General features: G+C 39.0%; 3 protein-coding genes across 5 annotated transcripts; all 3 read right to left on the bottom strand.

Moving 5' to 3' along the window:
* Positions 1-394: 394 nt before the first annotated feature.
* On the bottom strand, positions 395-9040 carry RB195_017956 (uncharacterized protein; the record flags this gene model as incomplete). Of its 3 annotated transcripts, XM_064185164.1 has the most annotated exons (19): positions 395-559; positions 832-933; positions 1139-1243; positions 1299-1464; positions 1522-1640; positions 2692-2792; positions 2896-2988; positions 4101-4244; positions 4602-4797; positions 4892-4990; positions 5300-5458; positions 5591-5663; positions 6010-6137; positions 6235-6315; positions 6587-6708; positions 6759-6865; positions 6933-7094; positions 7156-7330; positions 8941-9040. In XM_064185164.1, the coding sequence occupies 19 exons, from the start codon at positions 9038-9040 to the stop codon at positions 395-397; spliced, it is 2397 nt and encodes a 798-aa protein (XP_064041045.1). The 3 variants fall into 3 exon arrangements, with proteins under 3 accessions (XP_064041045.1, XP_064041047.1, XP_064041046.1); XM_064185165.1 differs by lacking the exons at positions 395-559; positions 832-933; positions 1139-1243; positions 1299-1464; positions 1522-1640 and adding exons at positions 2495-2617; positions 3345-3451; positions 3795-3939 and having other exon boundaries at positions 8941-9016; XM_064185166.1 differs by lacking the exons at positions 2692-2792; positions 2896-2988; positions 4101-4244; ... (9 more) ...; positions 7156-7330; positions 8941-9040 and adding exons at positions 635-781; positions 2365-2445.
* A 1375-nt stretch (positions 9041-10415) lies between these two features.
* Positions 10416-17895, bottom strand: RB195_017955 (uncharacterized protein; the record flags this gene model as incomplete). The annotated part of the gene is made up of 14 exons (XM_013448475.2): positions 10416-10520; positions 10765-10881; positions 10986-11372; positions 11446-11529; positions 11943-12072; positions 12141-12277; positions 12330-12566; positions 16481-16628; positions 16752-16835; positions 16900-17006; positions 17090-17173; positions 17240-17425; positions 17676-17789; positions 17854-17895. The coding sequence occupies 14 exons, from the start codon at positions 17893-17895 to the stop codon at positions 10416-10418; spliced, it is 1962 nt and encodes a 653-aa protein (XP_013303929.2).
* A 302-nt stretch (positions 17896-18197) lies between these two features.
* On the bottom strand, positions 18198-19788 carry RB195_017954 (uncharacterized protein; the record flags this gene model as incomplete). Its single annotated transcript, XM_064185163.1, has 6 exons — positions 18198-18258; positions 18771-18904; positions 18995-19105; positions 19158-19274; positions 19514-19616; positions 19676-19788. 6 exons carry the CDS (start codon positions 19786-19788, stop codon positions 18198-18200), a joined length of 639 nt encoding a protein of 212 aa, XP_064041044.1.
* Positions 19789-20142: the final 354 nt, after the last annotated feature.

Below are 20142 nucleotides of genomic sequence, written 5' to 3'. Positions count from 1 at the left end.
ACGCAGCAAGTTGCAAAGAAAGCTGCCCTAAAGATCCATCTTGATAGTGTTAGGCGGTTATGCTAGCAATACACTGTATTCCACAAAGCGAAAAAGGAACGAAGATTGATTTCAAATACCGTAAGAAAGAATCTGAAAGTTGCCACTTGGACTCAGGCATCAGGATTCACAAGAAACCAGCAAACATTTACACGAAGAACAGTTTCACAAAAGTTATCGAAGAACTGAAGATCAAAATAAAGGAGAAGGTAAAAACAAAATTTGAGTTTATCACAGATTGGATATTATTATTAGCTTAGCATGTATCACATTGTATCAGAAGGTACTAAATTCATCGCTAAGCGCTATCACAAATATCTACATTCTATACAGTTGAAGTCTATCTATCTATGGTCTAAAGCAACTCGAAGCCATGTTCCAGAGCTTGCCTCTTTTCCTCTTCACTTGTCTCGCGAATGCAATCATATACTGATGTCTCTTGATACTGCACAGTAAATAGCGGATCTTTGGTTCGTTTGGAACCTTCTCCGGGCCCCAAATCTATGTCAACAACTTGGTTCTGAAGCAGTGCACTGACGCTACTTGACACAAGATACAAATATTTGACATTTGAAAAACCGAATAGAAGCAGCACCAAGTTCAAGGTCCGGAAAGTTTTGTCCATTTCCTCTTTCGTTTTGAACATAAATCCAACGACGCAGCTTGGATCCATATCTTTCATAGGCATCTTGGACAAGGACCGGCAATGATAGGAACTAAGCGGGTGTTTGTGGCTTTTTTCCTATAACACATCTTAGTATGCAGCTGCCAGAAACAAACAACATTTCTCACCTTCCTTTCATCAGTTTTTCCGGTAGGTAATAGAAAGAGCTCATCCCAAGATGACATTGGCACATATTCATGAGCAACATGTGGATCCAAAAAAATCACATTCTGGAAGTAAGCGTGGAGTCACTTTACAATTTCATCGGTCACTTCTTCACAGCCGTTACATCCGGAGCGAACTTCGAAAACTTTTGTTTATGACAAAATACGACTCGCGTACACCGTGAAAATTATGGATGAGATTAAAAAAAAGCCCGAGCTCTCGTCAACTAACTACTCGGACCAGAAACTTGAGTAAAAATGTAGAACGCACCCGACCGTAATAACCGATGAAGTACAGTGAATGATCAGGTTTCCCTCCAAGGACTCCAAGACACGTAGTCAGTGAGAGCAGTTGACGGATGTGATCATAGTACACCTTGACGTTGATTGAATATAAACCAGAAGTAAATGATAGTGTGCTCAGAACTGACTGGGTTTACACTGTTGGTGCCTAGTCGTAGAGGAACAAATAAAAGCAGTCGTTTGGTCCAAGCTCGACTTTCTTGCTCCGCGTCACCAACGATCACACGACCATCGACAGCCAACATTAGCGATAGATCACTAGTTAGAGGAGAAGCCGACTGCCGAAGAGCTTTCCTAAAAATTCTATCACTATTTCTGAGCCATTATCATACAAAATAAACAAAAACTCACTTCACCAGTGAGATAACTTCGGAAGGAGCAAACCAACGTCCAACAGCATTTTCCCAGGGGCGATCAGCATTGGATATTTCCACTAACCGATGAATCCCGAAAGGTGCTGTTGGGCAATCCTGTTAAGGAAAATTTACTTAGTTCTGCGAAAACGTTTTAATCACATTTTTTGCTCTCTTTCTTCTAAAACAAAAATCCAACTGCCAAGATTACTCATTAGAAGCTGCTGATGCTGCTATATATATATATATATATATATATATATATATATATATATATATATATATATATATATATATATATATATATATATATATATATATATATATATATATATATACATAAGGTTAAGCACTCTCATGCACAACAGCAGGTGTATCGGCAGCAGGTAAGGCTTACTTTGATATTCTACCATAGATGAACATACTTGAATATTCTAGCAGGTGAAGGTTCAATTAAAGGCATCACCCCATGAATCTGCGGTGGTACGGCTTTCAAGTGGATAATGCCTATACAGGGTCGTAGATTGTGGGGAAAAGGGTCATCTCTCTGTATCAGTGAACACCACGGCTTCTGTTGCAATGCGCAACCGTTGCCCCTGTCCTTGCGATTCGTCCGAATGGTTTTTCGACGAATCGCAAGCGGGAGGGCGCAGGGGTGGCGCGCTGCAATAGAGGATGTCGTCTGTTTACACTGATACGGAGAAGTGAAAAGAATCACCATCTTCCACACAATCTATAGCCCCGTATAGGTACTACCCGCCTGAAACCCGTACCACCCCAGGTTTGTGGGGCCTTTAAAAGAAGAAAACCAAGCGACGAAGCATAAACGTTAATTTGTTACCTCGAAGAGCTTCAGTATTTCCAGATGAGCATCGTAAAACGAATCCATTCTGCTCTGAAATCCACTTCCCTTCCGTTGCATTGACTGCCTCCTTCCGTAGTAACGCCAACCCAAAGATAAAGGTAACATTCTAAAGAGTAGAAGAACTAGTAATGTTGTAATTACCCCTGTTCGTTCGGTTCAGAAGTAGAGCTTGCGCTACAGCCATTTGTGTGGTCCGAATCATGCAACCCCAACCACAGTCGCTAGTAATCTGAAGAGGAACGATTACGGACAACGTAGGAACAAACTAGAAGAAAAATCGATGCCTCAATCACAAATTATTACTTGTGTTCCGGGTAACGGCGCCATACCCGTCCTGTAGGTGATCCATATTCTTGTGTTGTAATCACGGTAAAAATCAATAAAATCCATTCCACAATCGCATTCTGTAAATAAGTGAACATTAGTATATTTGAGTCGTGACAAAACAGTGAAGAAAACCAGGTGTGCTTAACCAAATCCATGCACCATAATACAAGCCGGACCTACCACTGTCTTCAGGACAGTAGCTTAATCCTAGCAAGACTATTCGTTTGAAACCATCGGAGGAGTAGTCATCGTTTGCAAATTGCATCCACTTTTCTATAAGAGAAAAGATCATTAATGAGCGTTGTAGTTAGAGAACGATGCTGTAATAAACAGAAATGTTTCAAAATAAACTGTTTTTCATATGTATGTTTGCTTGAATGTTTGCTGTTTATCACGTTCATCCTAACAGCGAGCAAAGGCGAATTTCGCTAAGGGTTGTTCTATTATGTTTAGCGTTTTATCAAAACACAGTTGACCACAAGCAGCAGAAAAAAGAAAAAAGCCTATCACCGACTCAAGAGGTTATTGAACACTTTTAGCCATCCTCGTAATACAAATATTGAAATGCTATCTTGGCGTGAAATCTACAATACTCTCCACCAGAACCAGAGAAGAAGCAGAGAAATCACCAGAATATTTGATGTTATTCCAAGCAGATGAAATCTTATTCTTCCAGGTTGACGAGTTGGAAACAACAGGTTCATTGGAGCGCCAATTAGACCAGACAGAGCTAGCCCTGGAAAAACAACATCGATTATCTATTTGAATGATTTGAACAAAGTTATTGTTGGTAAATTACATAGATGATAAAATTGATTTATTCTTCTAAACATGAGTCAGAACTTCAATCCTAGAGAAATTCTCTTCACAAACAGAGAATAGTAGGCAAGGACTAGAAAAAAGAGTAGTTAAATGTTTTTTTTCTATTTTCCACCCCTTTCTTTATTCGAGGTTGAATATACTTTTCACCCTTCGTTTCTAGCGCCTTTTACTGGCTCATATTATCACGATAGGAGTAAGTCAAAGGTTTAAACAAAGAATATCAGTGCTAATTATTTAACATTTGATGCTTAACACACTTTCTCAGCTTGTTTCTAAACCATCCTTCGGAAACAGCTTCTTCTCCGACGGGAGCGCTCGTTAAACATGGGAACTCGCCGAGATCAGAAATACTCGATCTTGGGGATGAGCAACACGGTTCCTCCAGGGAAGACATCGCCGAGTCTGAGTGCAAGCATAATTTTAGTAACCACTTTTTTCAGTGAAACTACTTTTACTGATACACATTTTTTAAACACATTTCTTGAGTTGTAGCCACGAAGACGTAGTAGGAATCCTACAACTTATCCAGTGTTACAACTTAATTAATTATTAATTGGTAATACCTGCTTCCGAGAACAAAACATTCCCGGGAGATTCCATATTGGTGCAACCATTTTGAAGGGAAGTAGGCCGAACGCTCATATCGAAGCTATAATGCTCTTTCCGTTTTTCGCATCGTTGTGACTCCAAAGCGTCACTGTAGCTTCCTAGAAATGTGTACCTCTCGAATAGAAAATTCAGAAACTACAGACTAACACCATCACTTGCAAAGCAACAAGAAAGGACTGAACGGAAAATACCGCATCATCAACGTAAAACATGAAATGCAAATATTTATTTCCCTTAGCGGCAGCTTGACTAAAGAGTTCTATAGAACAGATTTCCATGAATTCTCATTGAACAAGTCCCGTGAAAATTACAACTTAAAAATCAAGGCCACAAATTGAAAGTGACAGTTTGACCCAAGCAATATATAACGCAGAAATACGGAGGCAACGATGAAAAGCGTGTGCATAGTAGAGAACAAAAAAAAAGTTACCGGCATACGTCTTTACTAAAAACACCTTCTTTCATAGAAACAACACCTAAGGGTGCGAAAATGCGAGAATGGAGAAATTCTTCAAGCTGATGAGCCGGACAGAGTCCATTTTTAAGAATCATTTCGCAGAAGATCACGTTCTTGGTGACATCCACTCCGTTATAAATAAAACGGAGATGCAAAGCATCTTTCACTGACGGATTTCCAACATCTTCGTAGAACTGAAAATGGCCAAAAACTAGCTAACAAAAAGAGGCAACAAATGAGATTCTTCGAAAATTAACCTAACTGCCTATCTAACCGCATAAAACAAACCTCTACTATAAGATGTGATACATAATGTGGAGGATCTGTAAAGGGAACACCCATAACACGCAATAATGGTGCAAGCATAACATCATGCCCAGAAAAAATCTGCAAATATGATTTGCAAAAACGGAAGTCTCTTTATACTGTTGAACTGCGTAAAATGGGGTCAAAACCTCAAACGGGACCTGAATATGGTGCAGTTTCAAAAGTAGCTGCGCTCAAAGCGACGCGGTGGAGGTAGGTCTGTCGATCACAGCTGGTGCCTTCACCACGCGCCTTCAGCGCAGCCGCATATGCCACAGCACCATGAGCTGACCATGACCATGAAAAATTACTACATAGCGAGGATATAACTGCAACACAAAATGAAGGCAAACATAAAGCAAGGTGTTGTAATGAGAAAACAAAATGAACCTGTATGATATTCGTATGCGCAAATTTCCTCAGTTTTCTTACTGTCTCGGTAATGTGAAATAAAACACCATGAGCTTCCACAAGGTGCAGTTTTTGAGAAATATAACGCAGGCCTTCATCAAACATTATCTTTCCTCGGACAGATGTCTCGTTTAGAAGCTGGAAATGATTCTATTTCATCGACGTAAACAGAAAGCTGGTCCAAAAAAGAAAACTGGGCAACCCGGTGAGAAGAAACCCATAGCCTTACCGAAAATGGGCAATCAGAAACTATAAATGGTGAAAACACACCTGGTTTAAAAAGTCGTAGCTTAAGCAACTTTCCTTACCAAAACATGGCAAAGGACGACGGCGACAAATATATCTTAAAAATACAAATACAAATATATCTTAAAATATGATAAGATTCTCCTAAAAAAAACTACATTGCATGACCCTCTTTTAGTCATATCTAAAAAATTAGTAAGCTAGCAAAGATCAACAAAAGAGGGACTGTTTCGTTTGGGGATTGGCTTCATCAGCTGCACTTCAGCGGTAACAGTTCTGAAGAAATCGTTAAAAACAAGGAGAAGAGAGAGGAGAAAAGCACAGTACTTACAAAAATGAAGTTTGCTGCCACCAGGAAGTAATTTTTTCAGCTCGTTTAAATTTCATAAAATCATATATTATCAGTAAAATAGAAGCATACAACTTCAGAACGACATACATACTTTCCCAAAGCTACGTCCACCACTTGCAGTGGGTCGATTGCCCAACTAAAGTCAGGATGTTTTCTTAAAGATTCGGCGAAAATGCGCAGATGTTCTGGAGACCTCTTCAGAAAATAGTTAGCATGTTCCTAAAAAGGAAAAATAGCAATAAACAGGAACGGAACAATAACAATTCGAAAAGAGAAAAATGAAAGTCTTGCTGCACACTCAAAAATGCCCACAGACCTCCTCATACCGAAGACGCCACTGCTTCGCGAGATCGCACTGACAATTTACATTAGTGCACATGAATGTAAAATTTGATGCCTTAAAAACTTAGTTGAAGGTGTGGAAGTAGATTACGGAAAATCTTGAGCACTGAACATGAATGTGTAGCGGATGAGTAGTGTCTGGTATTTATTAGCAACTCTGCTTTATTACACGTCTTTGGAATGCATCTGGCAATGTTCACCCCTCTTATATCGTTGCTTTGCTTTTTGCTCAATTAATAGGACTGTCTATCAAGTGCCAATATCAATCCGGAACTTTTAGGAAGATGACGATTTCAAAATAATATTAACATTAATTCATTACGTACTCGAACAAATATTTGAGGAACAGAAGCTCTACTAGGATACAGAAAAGACGACGTAAACGCAATAGCTGACTGAAAAGTTCGGTTGAACTGAGATGACGTCACTGAGACATTCAGATGAGATTCTGAAAACGTTCTTCTATGACAAATCAATCCATGCGATGGAAAAGCCAACCTTGTGAAAATATATTAGATCCAGCATATTTACTCCTCATGTACTTCCCAAGCTTCACATGCTGTAAAGCTCCCTCAGCGGTCATTTGACCAGGGGAACACTCAGATCTAAATGCAACTTGATAATCTAAAGAAAAAGAAAGTGGAGATCAAAACGTCTTAGATCACAACGTACCCAGATGGTGCCCAGGGGAAAGTCTTGAACTTTGCATCATGACGTAAAAAGAACTGGAAATCTTCGTTACCAACTAGCAATCTATATTGTTCAAAGTCCCGGCGGTCATCTTCACGAAAAGGCGCACACGCGTTTTTATCGTTCGCGGACTTCATAGGTGACCTAAAATGAGATGTTATCCAATCAAAAGATTTGGAAAAATAAAAGATAAAGGAGTGCTCACCTCTCACCATGTCTGAATGCTATAGCTACTCCTCTTAACCGGTATCCTGTGTCATCAATTGGACCCTCATCACCCTGCCAACTCCTTTCCAGAAACTCGCACATTTCAATCCACTCCTGTGGAATTCGGCCAGTAAGTACCGGAGGGTCGCCAACGTTTATGGTGATTTCATCTCCTGAATTCAAGCTTGCGACAAAGATTAGTTAAGAACTCAATATTGAAGTTGATCATCCCAGAACTGAAATTTGATAATTGTAAAACTACTAAGTTGCGACTGGGATTTTGCCTAAGTATATTTTAACCTTTCGTGTCTAGGGTAAAGGACAGGTCATCTGCCTTGCGACTATCGAATTACCATTTCGGCTGACCAGTTGCAGAATATTTTCTGAGGACAACTCATTCAGATCGAAATCGTAAAGCCCTCGAAAAAAAACCTTGGGAGGTGAGAGCTACGGTAAAAGACACAACAATAGGTGGAGTCAAGGGTTCTAGGCAAGCACTGATCAACATTCATAAGCTACAGTTCTGCTCCAAGATTCGCTCAAATGAAACGCCCCTTCGACTGGTGCAACAGTAATCATATGATAATCAAAATCATGAAATTGTTGATAAATATTCCCTCAGCATTAGAAAGAACTATCATTCTATTATTATCTCTTGAGGGAACGATCGATCCTAAATCGATTAAATACAGAAGAAATGTAACTTATGCCTTTAATAACTCAAAAAAGACTGTACCTAGTTTTTTTGCGTTGTCACGCATTTGCACGTTGAATACGGTAGGAATAGCAGCGTAAAACAGGATCGTTGAGAATTTATCCATATCGGAGACCCAGTTAAGAACACGTTTGTAATTAAGGTCTATATGGAGTTTACATTTTAGAAGAAGTACAACAGAGATGTTTCTCAGCAAGATGAATCTTACGTGGAGGAAATTTTACAAAATTTTCCAAAAGCAAATTTCAAAGCAAAAAGTTTACTAAGTAATCGCTGATGTAACGCACTGGAAAACATTAATGTTAGTGCCCTCTTTCTATGGTGAAAAATATGCAACATATAAATGTAGAAAATAGATAAATAAGTAAATATAATGAATAACAAATAAAATAAATAATGATAAATAAACGTAATTAAAAGATAAATATATACAGAAAAGAACAAAACCAAACTTTCTGATGAAAGCCACTGCACATAATGCAGATCGATTATATTCGCGAGTCGAACAGAAAGAGAAATAAAAAAGAAGAACACATGAAGACAAATGTGATGTGGAACATTGTTTCTGACCATGCATTGTAAAGTTAAAAACACATGTGAGATAAATGGGATCTGTAGTTATGAATTAAAATCGACTCGTAATACACCAGAATACCATTTACCACAACAATTATAAAGGAGTTTTGGTGGGTTCACAAATACTTCACTGGCTATCGTTTCGCTAAGAACCTGATCACATCAGTTCGTCAATTGGAACTAATTGGTGACTGATATGGAAAGAAGGGCGAGCGTAATTTACGACACAGACTCAACGGGCGTTCACATTAACCAGCACTTCATATCCAATTAACGAATCCACACTCATAGGTGCGACAAGGAGAAGCCGGCTCCTCCTTGTCGCACCTATGCGTGTGGATTCGTTAATTGTCGCACCTATGCGGGGTCTAGCTCAAGGGGGTGCAGCTCAAGTGATGCGAATCTCTTCGTCAACCGTCCAAAAGAGAATGGGGTAAGAGCACCAGGTCCGACTATTTCTGTCCACACATCTTATTCAGAGAAGCAACTCACCGTAAAAAATCCAGTACATGCAGAGCATCATGGCAACGGCTAGTAGGGATAGTCGAATTCTACGCAACTGTCGCATCTTCCCTGGCGGGGAATGAGACATTGTTTTTGATTAGACTAATTGCTTACTACATTGATGATGACGATTAGATCTGAAGAGGAGAATTAACAACGTCCATAATCCGTCGGCAGTAATTATTAAAGGTGGGATGAACAAGGATATCTTCCAAACGAGTCAACTGAGGCAAAAAGAAGTGGGAGGGAAGCACTCAACACTGCTCTAGTCGAATTGCATGTTAGAGTTCAAAAACCGTTCTAAAGTGTCAAATGGGTTTCCCGTCTGAGAAGATGATATTTCTGACAGTTCACCACTGGAAATGAAGGAGTCAGCCCGGGATTTAAAACCTAAGCCATAGTCTTGGAGGATCTACGACTTGAAGTGTAAGGCTAATAAGAGGAAAGAAATGAAGATAGAACTGCAACCACTACTGCTTTAACTTCACCAAACCCTCCAAACCGGTTTACTAGAACTGAACAGCTATGTCATATCGTGCATTACTTTCAGCGACAAAAAAAAAGAACCAAAGTGGCTTGAGAGGTGTCATCTCAGTCAGTCATGTCAGAGTCAATCCGTAGTTGGCAGTCAAGAACGATTTTTGTGCTCTAGTAGCGACATTTGCACTCCAACTGCTGCTCGAGTGCAGGTCGATCACAGCAGTGTTACGTGTTCGGCAGTGTTAGCACCTTCCTCTAACTACCTTTCACCCGTGCAGTTGTGAAATTAAAATCAGAAAATCCAGCAGTTAAATCATAACAAAACTATTCCTTATAGAAGAACAAAATGACTGAAGTTAAAAAATTTTCATGAGAGAAAATTGAAGTGACATCATACAACAGTAACAACAGTACAATGAAATGTAATTTTCTGAAGATAAGTCATTTTAAAGGAAAACCAGTATTGGAATGCTGCAACCGACAGGTTTGCTTGTTTTGTAAGAATTATTTTCCAAAAGTTTATAAACGGTAGAAGAGCCTACAATAAGTATTTTAAAATTAAGAAATAATACAGCTAAGAAGTATGGCTAGATCAAGTGTAGTCATAAGAGATCATCCAAAGAGATCGATTTAAGATCATGAATGAACAACGAAGATATCATAACGAACAAAAGAACAAAGGCTCAAATTAAAGAAATTTGATAAATGCAACTTCACATATCATATACCATTAGGATAAAATGAGCGAGCCCTACGCACATTAATGTAACCAATAAACTAATGACAGAATAGGACTCAAATAAGAGATAAAGCATACAACGGATGAACAAGAATAAAAGTGAAATTCAAAAGTGATGTACTGACATATTAAGCTATTTCGATGAAGTTGCTCAAAAAGATAACTAAACTGAAAAAAAAAACACTGAAAATGCATAAATCTTGGAAGTAGAAAGCTTTACCGGTTGCGCAAACATTTGGAATTGCTACCACTCTATTTCGTCGTCCGAGTTCAAAGGCTTATCAACGTAGATCTCATCTATCTCAAACAAGACATCTCCAGAAGCTGAAGGGTCCTCTACTTTGAGTGACTGAAACCAGAAATATCGTTACTATATCGTTATATATCGTTATGCCGTTATATATCGTATATATATATATATATATATATATATATATATATATATATATATATATCGTTACTTGCATAACACCCTAACTTACATTGTCAGTTTTTTTCTGCATCTACGATTAGTAACGACAAGAAAATCTCTAAGCCATGAAAATGTAAAGTATAAAAACATCAAAATGCTTCAAAATCGCTAAATAACCTACAGATCTCTGTCCGATATGCTCTCCATCTTTGGTCGCAACAGCCATATATTTTTTTGTATCTGTACTGTCTACGTTAGATGAAGGGATGTTTTGTCGTAATACAGGTAGTTCTTCTTCCTGAATAAAATTTAGAACAGCTAAACAGAACAAGACATAAAGAAGCATGAAAAAACAAACAAGTTTGCGACAAAATAGAGACTATTGTGAAGCAATATAACGACCTCAAGGAACGACGAGAATTTTAATTTCCGACTAGCTTCACTGCGGGCCTTCAATTTCTCAGTAAAAGCAACATTGGCGTCGAGCAGATCAGGTGGAGTTTCTTTTACAACACGCACAGGTGTTATTGTTGTTGATTTCTCAGCCTCTACATTTGGAACCGGTACTTGATGTATTGTAGTGATTGCTTTGTAGGGTGAGCTGCTCGGAACTTCCGCTCTCGGTGTTTCATCATCCTTTGGGTCCTGTTCCATTTGTAGATGAGGAGTGAGTGGGTGGGTGAGACTTTGGTTCCTTTGAATCTTCTTGGTGGCTGTCTTCAACGGAGAGCTGTAGCTGGTGTTAGTAGTGTTTTTCAGAGAGCGACAGAAATCATCATAATTTTCACTCTGAAATTAATATAATTAATTTGCGGGAGAACAAGCAACTACTACCAAGCAAAACTGCAAATAAAATGCTCACAAGAGATAATATAGGAGAACCTCCAAGTTGGTCATGAGTCAATGAATGGGCAGCAGCAACACAGTTAACCGTTGTGTCGAGTGTCTGAATATTTTCTGTGGTGTAAACAAAGAATGTAGCTAATTCATTTCGTGCGTCGCCATGGGGACTACGAACAATTTCGGAAATTCCAATTTTTCTACAAAAACATACAAGAAAGAACGGCTCATTAGACGTTTTTAGGTACGTTTATGCTCAAATATTCAGTGCTCTGAAACCAACATTACCCCGCTCCTCGAATGGTCGCAACATTTCCACCAGTTTCCTCTATTTCCAAGTTCTTTGAACTAATTCTCACTTGAAAAATTACCCTGTTGCTTTTTATTCCATGCATGTTATTGACTTTTTTTTTGATAATGCCGTTTGTTTAGTTATATGTTCGAATTCAATGTATCCCTATAAACTTTAAAATCACTATTTTGAAGTAGTGAATACCAAACCAAACCAAATATTCTAACCTTTGCTAGGTTTTCTAAAGTTGAGAAACGTTCCTGTATAAGTCGAAGATCAGAAGCACATTCTGACAACGCAGAAGAAGACACAGAAGTGTCCTCACTGCTGTCTGTATCACGAAGAAGCTTACGAGATCTGAAGTTCTAACCATGTACAAACTATATAAGCATGACATTTTTAATACGGAATTACAAAAAACAAACCTCACGCTAGTGAAAACTCCTCCATTATGTTGTTCTTTGCCTCTGTTAACAGTATCGCGGAATACATCTTTGCGCGCACAGCGAAGCATTTCGCGAAGATAATCTCGTTCAGACGACAAAGATGTGATTTTTTCACTCTTAAAGACGCAAATACAATGGATAAGTGAAAAAGAATAAAATTAAACATACCATCATCCGTATGACAGTTTTGAGTTCAGTAATCTTCAACTGGTATACTTCTACCGAAGGCTTTGATAAACTATTCATAGTCTTCGGCTCAAGGAAAAATGCTCTCAGTTGCTCAATTTCCTCTTTCATTAATGCATTTTCTTCTCTCAGGCGCTCGGACTCATACTTGTATCGAGAGAGTTGATGATTTTCTTCCATCTCTTTACGCAACCTTTCGTTAGCGATTTGCAAATCTTTCTGAAGAAAAACAGATTGACAGAAGAACTCACAAACTCACAAATTTCCAAATGCAAAACTCGTAAATTGTGCGACGAATTGCTTTGGAAAAGTGTATATGATAGTGTTAAATGAATTATGAACACATGTATATAGAACATGCTTTACAATGATCTGGTTGCAGCCCATTTCAAATTTTCCGAGCATTATTTTACCTAGATAACACAGTTGGTGGTGCATCATCGCTAGCTACAACATGGCGAGTGATTTGAGTGACTATTCCACCCCGAGACTTCTAGGTGGAATTTAAATGTCAAGAATTGCAGAACCTTCGTGTTTAGAAACAAGATCAAGGGTTTAAAAAATTAGCACAATTGAACGACAAAGGACTCGTGACATAGCGATAAATAAAATAACTACATACAATAACTATTCAGGACTACGCGGTTACTGAGTGCCACAAAGCATATTCCCCATAGTGCACTGTTATAGTTTTTTTCTTAATACATTTTGGAATGTGAGAGTTCTGGAGCATAAAGTACTAAGAATTCAAACTGCGTGAAGGACTGAGTGCACATAAATAAAATTTGAATATGTCCACACCTTTCTTAATTTCTTAAAACCAGTGACTATTCGTGCTGAATTAATTCCAACATTGATTTCCGCAGTGGTATGTATTCTTAGTCAATATATGCTGTCATACATCAAAGCTCACATTTGGATGGTGAGTACTCAAACTCCACAAGTTATTTCAACTTAAAGATGAACAAGATGATTTTCTTCGAGTAGCCTCAAATAGTAAATTATAGTCAAAAACAAAATGTCAAGGAAAACGTCTCGCAAAACTTTTTAGATTCTTCCTTAAAGTCGCTCTATGAGACAGCTATCAGGTCTACCGGAAAGTTCTGCCCGATTCTGTTACAACGAGTGTAGACCTGTAAACACATATTTGGCGCATGTTCAGTTGTGTATCTTTGTAGCTTAAAGCAGCATAACACGAGTCTGGGGTGGCGCGGATTTCAGGTGGAGTATCGTAGACTAAGGAGATCGGAATGGTTCCGCTCATCTCTCCCTGAATCACCGCAAGCAGCAGACCCCTGAATGCTCTTTTGTACGATGACTTGCGCCACTCTTGCACGCGTAGCGTCCCTTACTCCCTATCGGACAGTCCGAATTGATTTTTGACGAATCGCAAGGCGGAGGCGGCGCAAGGGGTGGAGCGTTGCAATAGATGGCGTCGTACAAAACAGCATTCTGGAGGCGGCTGTTTGCAGTGATGCAGGAAGAAATGAGCGGGACCAACCTCGTCTCCATAATCAACGACCCCGTATACGGATACTCCACCTGAAATTCGCACCACATCAGATTCGTGGTATGCTGCCTTTAACACGTTGACGATGAGCCATTTTTTCACGACTGTCGTGTGGGACGACACATTTTTCTTTGTTGGAAGTTTGTCAACTTTCAAATAAATGAGTGATTATGATTAAAAATATTAAATAACCATTGAGATTAAAAGTTAAAAAATTAAAACCTAAAATATTAAAATTAAATAAATAATTAAATTAAAAATCGAAAACATAATTTTAAAAAAATTAATAAAAAACTAATAAACTAAACTAATAAAAGCTAATACAAATACACTAATAAATAATTAAAATTACATTACAAATAATTTGAAAAGTTTAAAGGCAGCATACCACGAGCCTGAGGTGCGGATTTCAGGTGAAGTATTCGTATGCGGGATAGTAGATTATGGAGAGGGGTGTGATTCTGTCCATTTTTTCCCAATTGCCGTAAAAAACGGCCCGGAAGATGCAGCGCCAAACCTTGCTGGCGCGCTCCAATCGAACTCCTTGTGGAAAATAGTGCGCCGGAACGCTCGAAGCCGTATCTTCCGGGCCGTTTTCTACGGCAATTAGGAAAAAATGAACGGAATCACCCTCCTCCCCATAATCTACAACCCAGTACACGAATATTCCACCGAAAATCCATACTACTCCACATTCGTGGGGTGATGCCTTTGAATAATATAAAATTAAAAAATATATTTAAATTTAAAAAATCTAAGAAAATGAAAAAACTGATTAAAATGGAAGGACAAGAAAGACATTCATATGTTATTTGCCAAACACGATGCCAGCTGTCGTCCAAACGACAACCCTTTGGATGTTGCTGAATATAACGTGATGAAGGAATTCGTTGACCTCAGCGACAAGATGGCTGCCTACAGTCCGTTTGTAAAAGGACAGTCAAGTGGCACATCCGACTGTTTTTTCACCTCGTAACCCAAACTGCCTTGGTCAACGCTTAGTTTTTGTATTGCGAGAAAGTCAAGAAAATCAGAATCAATGACTTCAAAGAGTTGATCGCTGACAACTTGCTGTACAAGAACTTAACAACATCTCGATCAGCAGTAAATTTGGTAACAAATGTTGCTGGTAATGGTTTGTAATTGTTGGTAAAAAAAAAATATAAATATAAATATAAAAAAAAGCCTTGAAATTGAATGGATAGTTAGTCGATGCCAACATAAGATTGGCTTACTTCTAAGCCTAAACCGGTTATTTGAACAGAAAACAAAACAACTGCGTACATTTTGATTAAAATAATACACCATCGTGCAGCATTGAGCGACGTCGTCCCACAAGACAGACTGGGCTCCATTGAGCGACAATATCGTCAACGTGTTAATATATCCAAACTAGCATAGCAGATTAAATAAAGCATAGTTGATTCACGTAAGTCTTAAGTGTGAAGCGATAGGGTACTGATAAAGTTCGCTTAAGCCACCGTATTCTATACGGATTTCAACAGGAAGAAATGCGACAAAAGCATGCAGAAATTTATTGAAAGTGTTTGGTGAAGGTAAAGTTTCTGATAGAATAGCTTTCTGATAGCCCTTCCGCCTCTAAGTCAAATTTGACTCTGAATAAGAGAATGTTGTGCATATGGTAGGACATTCGAGGAACCAGGCATTATTAGTTTTTAAAACCATATGGTACAAATGGAAGGACTGATTGTGTAATATCAGTAGTGGTGTATCGTATCACATGCAGGTCGCGTGACGACGATCACATACGCGAAACTGGACTCCCTTTCTTTCGAATCAAGAAACACCTATATGGACTCGCAAAATCTAAACTCTCTACCCCACTTGGAGCACACCGTATAACACGTCATCAAAACTCGAATTAAAGGTAGAACTTACTATACTATCGTTCGAGTCCAAGATCATAGCGCGCAGAACACTAGAGACATCCTCGATAATCGCAAAAAGTCCAAAAATGAACAGGAAATATAAGTGCATTGCGATCACAAACGAACTGGTCCCACATTAGTGGTTTTGATCTACGGGATGGGCCGTAAGCTCCCCATAAAAAACCTTTGTAATTCATAGCTAGAGTACGTGGTGGTCTGTTACGTTACTAAATTTCAACAAGTGATGTAAGCGCTAGCCGATATGTTGTGCTTTGAGTTTGCCAATCGTTTGAATGCTTTCTGTAGGCTGATGAAGTGCTTGAGATGATAGGTCACTGATTGCTGTGGTTTTTTTCAGGCTCCGATGAAGGCGATAACGTCGAAACGTTAGTTGTTAGTTAGTAAAGAAGACCAACGCCAATCTTGGCTACAGCTCATGCAAATCAATCAAAGCTACCTATTCAACATGCCAAGATTCAAGGACAGGCGAACATGGGCACTTGTAAAGGATATATGAGTCAATATTGACTACACTACTAATTTTCACAGAGGCATTTCACAACGCAGCTTTCGACTGCTTCGGCACTGATAATAGAAGACGTACATCAAGAGGAAAGTGAGGGGGAGCAGACGAAAAACAAAGAGGCAGATTCTAAATGTGATCGACACCAGACGGAAAAAACAGCAAAAAAAAACTAAAGGAGAAGTAGTGAAGAATTTACTAGAAGCATTACCTCTAGTACTGCGAGTTTGCTCAACTTTGAACGCATTTCAAAGAGCTCTGTTCCGCTATCGCTGATCTTCTTTTTCAACGTAGTGTTTTCTTCCTCCAGTTTCAATAACTCCTCCTTCAACTGGTGCAACTCGACCTCAAATTCTCGCCTGAATCAGTGATGCTAAAATGACGGCAAAAACAAAACTCTGGAGGAGAAACAAATAATACAGAATTGAAAATGAGGACCATAGTGATGACCATATATCGTTAAAATCATAACTGTCACTTACTGAAAAACAGCTCGCAGTTCACTCTTTTTTCCACTTAGTCTCTCCCATTCTCGGTTGAGCGTATCAATATCGGACGCATATTTTCTAAAGAAAACAATCAAAATGGAATTAGTTCCTCTGAAGTTAGAACTGGCTAATCGTCACGGACGCTTGAAAATCAGATTTGATTCTGTCCAAATGTTCTTTGGTTATGGTGAGCTCGGCAAGACGAGTTTCCAATGATTTTCGAGTAATTTCTAGTGCGCTTTCTTTTTCCTTAATTGATACATGAAATTAGTACAATAACAACAACCGAACAAGATAAAATTATGAATGCAAGCAGCAGTTGAGACACGTACTGCCAACTGCAGCTCAATTTTTTGCCGAAGACTTCGCTCCTTTTCTACAAATTCATCCTCGAGCCGTATCCTTTCTCGTTCCAGCTGAAAAGAGAAATCCTCTTAGGATTCTTCAAAGTGTGGGCTCTAAAACGACAACAGTCTCCTCACATCTCTACGTCTCACTTCCACTTGTTCAGAGTATTCATTGCGGATGTCGTTGAGCTTCCGATCAGTCTCAGCTCGGTCTCGCTCTCTTTGTTGAAGAAGTTTCTTCTCGTAGCGACGTTCAACACGTTTGCACAATTTTTCCGCCACTAAACGCAGCTGCAGTTGTGCATCAGTGGAAGGAACACTCTAAATTGTTGTTCGACACTTTCGGAAAGTAAAGGTTATGATATAACAAATCGCAAAAGTTTTCAAAACGCATTATTTCAGTGGTGAGATGAAGAAATAATAGAGAAATCTGTAAACCATCAGCTTAGAAAAGAGTGAATTTTATACTTTAGATGGATCTATGGTAAGATGGTTATCTTACAAAAGCAATTCGACATCGTTCCAGGTATAATCACACTATTCACTAAAATAAATAAAAGCAAACAGATACCTTATCGACGTTAATAGGAGAATTATCCAACACATGCGTGAACTGACAATTGTTGTTGAGAGCACGGTAAACGGCCCTAGTCAAAATAGTTTCCACATCCCATGTAGGTATACGCTTAATTTAAAGCCCTCAAGCAACACCTGTCGTAAAAGAATGAGTGAAAAACTGCTAGTGATACCTTTCCTTCGGCAGCTATTGATCTGAACACCTGATCTGCCATCACCAACGGAATTATTACGAGTGCATTAGGGGGCTAAGAAAGGTGCAAACGAATAAACAAATTTAAGAATTTTTTAAAGGGAGAGCAGCAAAACATCGAAGAGATATGCACATGTAGTTGCACATTTAACTATCAAAAATAACGAAGGATTGAAAACATCTTTAACTTTCGAATTCGACATGAAAACTAATTATGTCTAAATGCTATCATTAACGAAACATAATAATCTATAACGAAAAAATAATAATCAGCACTATTTAAACTAAAAATCTAAGAAATTAACGTCCGAAGATGCTGCTGCTCTACCAAGGTCTTTGAGTAGCACCGACATCCAAGTATGCAGTTCTCTTGTCGAACGTAGGACTAAAAAAAGCATTCGTAATAATAACTCCTGGGAAGAATTACTCATTGCGCCTTAGGTTTTTTTAAAAAGAATTACGGGAAGACCCTATGTTTAAGCACCGTACAAGGTAGCATAGGTGCGATAGGGAGGAGCAGGGCCCTCAACAGGTGAAGGGGGTCTAATTCGTGAGTGCAGCCCGAGTGATGAGGGTTCCTCCGCCAAAAGTGAAAGGGGTCCTTCCGCCAACCATCGAAAAATGTAGGGGAGCGGAGCACCTACTCCGACTATCGCATTTATGCAAAGTACATTGGTCTATTTGTGTTTGATGCACTATCGGAACGCTTTTCCCCACTTAGAAACTCTCAAAGTTAGAATAGAACGACCAATTATCAAGCTTTGCGTATCACGAAGATATTTCCTCAACATATTGGAACGAAAACATTAACATCAATTGGAAAAGGCACTGGGATGAACTGGAACAGAAAATTAGCTCTGCTAGAAGCCAGTGTACTCCGTAAGTAATCATACTCACGTGTAATAACCATGCTTGGCGGGGTCCACAAGTGCTTTCGCCTTCAATCCTGGGTATTTTTCTTCTATCTCTTTCTCATTCACAATCAGTTCTTTGAGAGGCATTGTTTCAACACCACGAAGATGTTGCCAGTCCTGAAGCAGATGAAATCCGATATAATGGAAATCATAGCAAAAAAAGAGAAGAACGAATGTGTTAGGAAAAAACCACAGGTATAGACTCGCCTTCACTTCATATTTCCAGTAGTAATAAATCGTTTCGAGAGCCACAAAAGCCATAAACAACTTTGGCACAGTTACACGGATAGCAGTCCCGTAGTACACTCCAAAGGTTGGCTAGAAACCAGTTGTTTAAGTAAAGTTGGACAAAACAATTAAGCAATTATACCTTAAGGTAGTGCATATAAAGCCAGTCCCATGGATACCTATAAAGAACTCGTATAGGATTCAGTTGACGATGGACAGCGTCAACAACAATAGGTTCATCGGGATGGAGATGCTGATCCTGGAAATAAAGAGCTGAGTTGCATTTAGAGGAGTCTCTTATCATCTCTAGGGTAGCCACTGAACCAACTCTAGAGCAAAAAAAAACTCTTTAGGACACTACGGATCGGCATTATTTATGGTATTAGGTGATCAGTTAGCTGTTTTTTTTTACTTCAGCGAAACCCCATGATGGTTAACCACTAATGATGTCGACTGCAAAAATTATGATATTTACCCTGAAGAGAGGAAGACACTTACTTTGACCCATTTCATTCGCCATTCTCTCTCCGCCGGGCTAAGACCAGCAGCTCGAACTCGCTCATCGGCCATGTGAAGTTCCAGGGACATTGGATCATTTATGCTGAACATTCACAGGATGATTTATATCCTTTAGAATTGAAAATGAGATAGAAATAATACCGATGACTTGGTTTATCAGAACCGGACTTCTTAAGAATGGGAGGTGGTGGTATACCAGATCGAGTATATGGCGAATTGCCCTCTCTTGGTGGTTTCACATACTGATTACCCATACCTGTTCCAGTATCTGTATCATAGCAAAAAAAAATCAGGTGGCAGTTTGAAAAAAAAAATCTATTACGATACCATGTAGCTAAGAAAACTCCATAGGAAAAGAAGACCAATCAGCCATAAGAAGTTTCTAAAGGGAAGAAAGCACAGCAGAGTCTAATGACTGCTTCCAGAAAAACGTGAAAAAAAGAAAAAGTGCTGATCAATAAACAAGCACAAACACCGAGACACAACACAACCCTTTCCATGGTATCGTCGCCAAACGTCAAATTGCGACAAGCAGTGAGATTACGTCCAATCTAACACTACCGGAATGGAAATTTACTGGGATTCCTACGCTGGAGCGAATAGGGTAT

This window comes from Necator americanus, chromosome II (genome assembly GCF_031761385.1).
Source record: "Necator americanus strain Aroian chromosome II, whole genome shotgun sequence".
Classification (NCBI taxonomy): Eukaryota; Metazoa; Nematoda; class Chromadorea; order Rhabditida; family Ancylostomatidae; genus Necator; species Necator americanus.
This window is presented reverse-complemented; position numbering and strand designations above follow the sequence as displayed.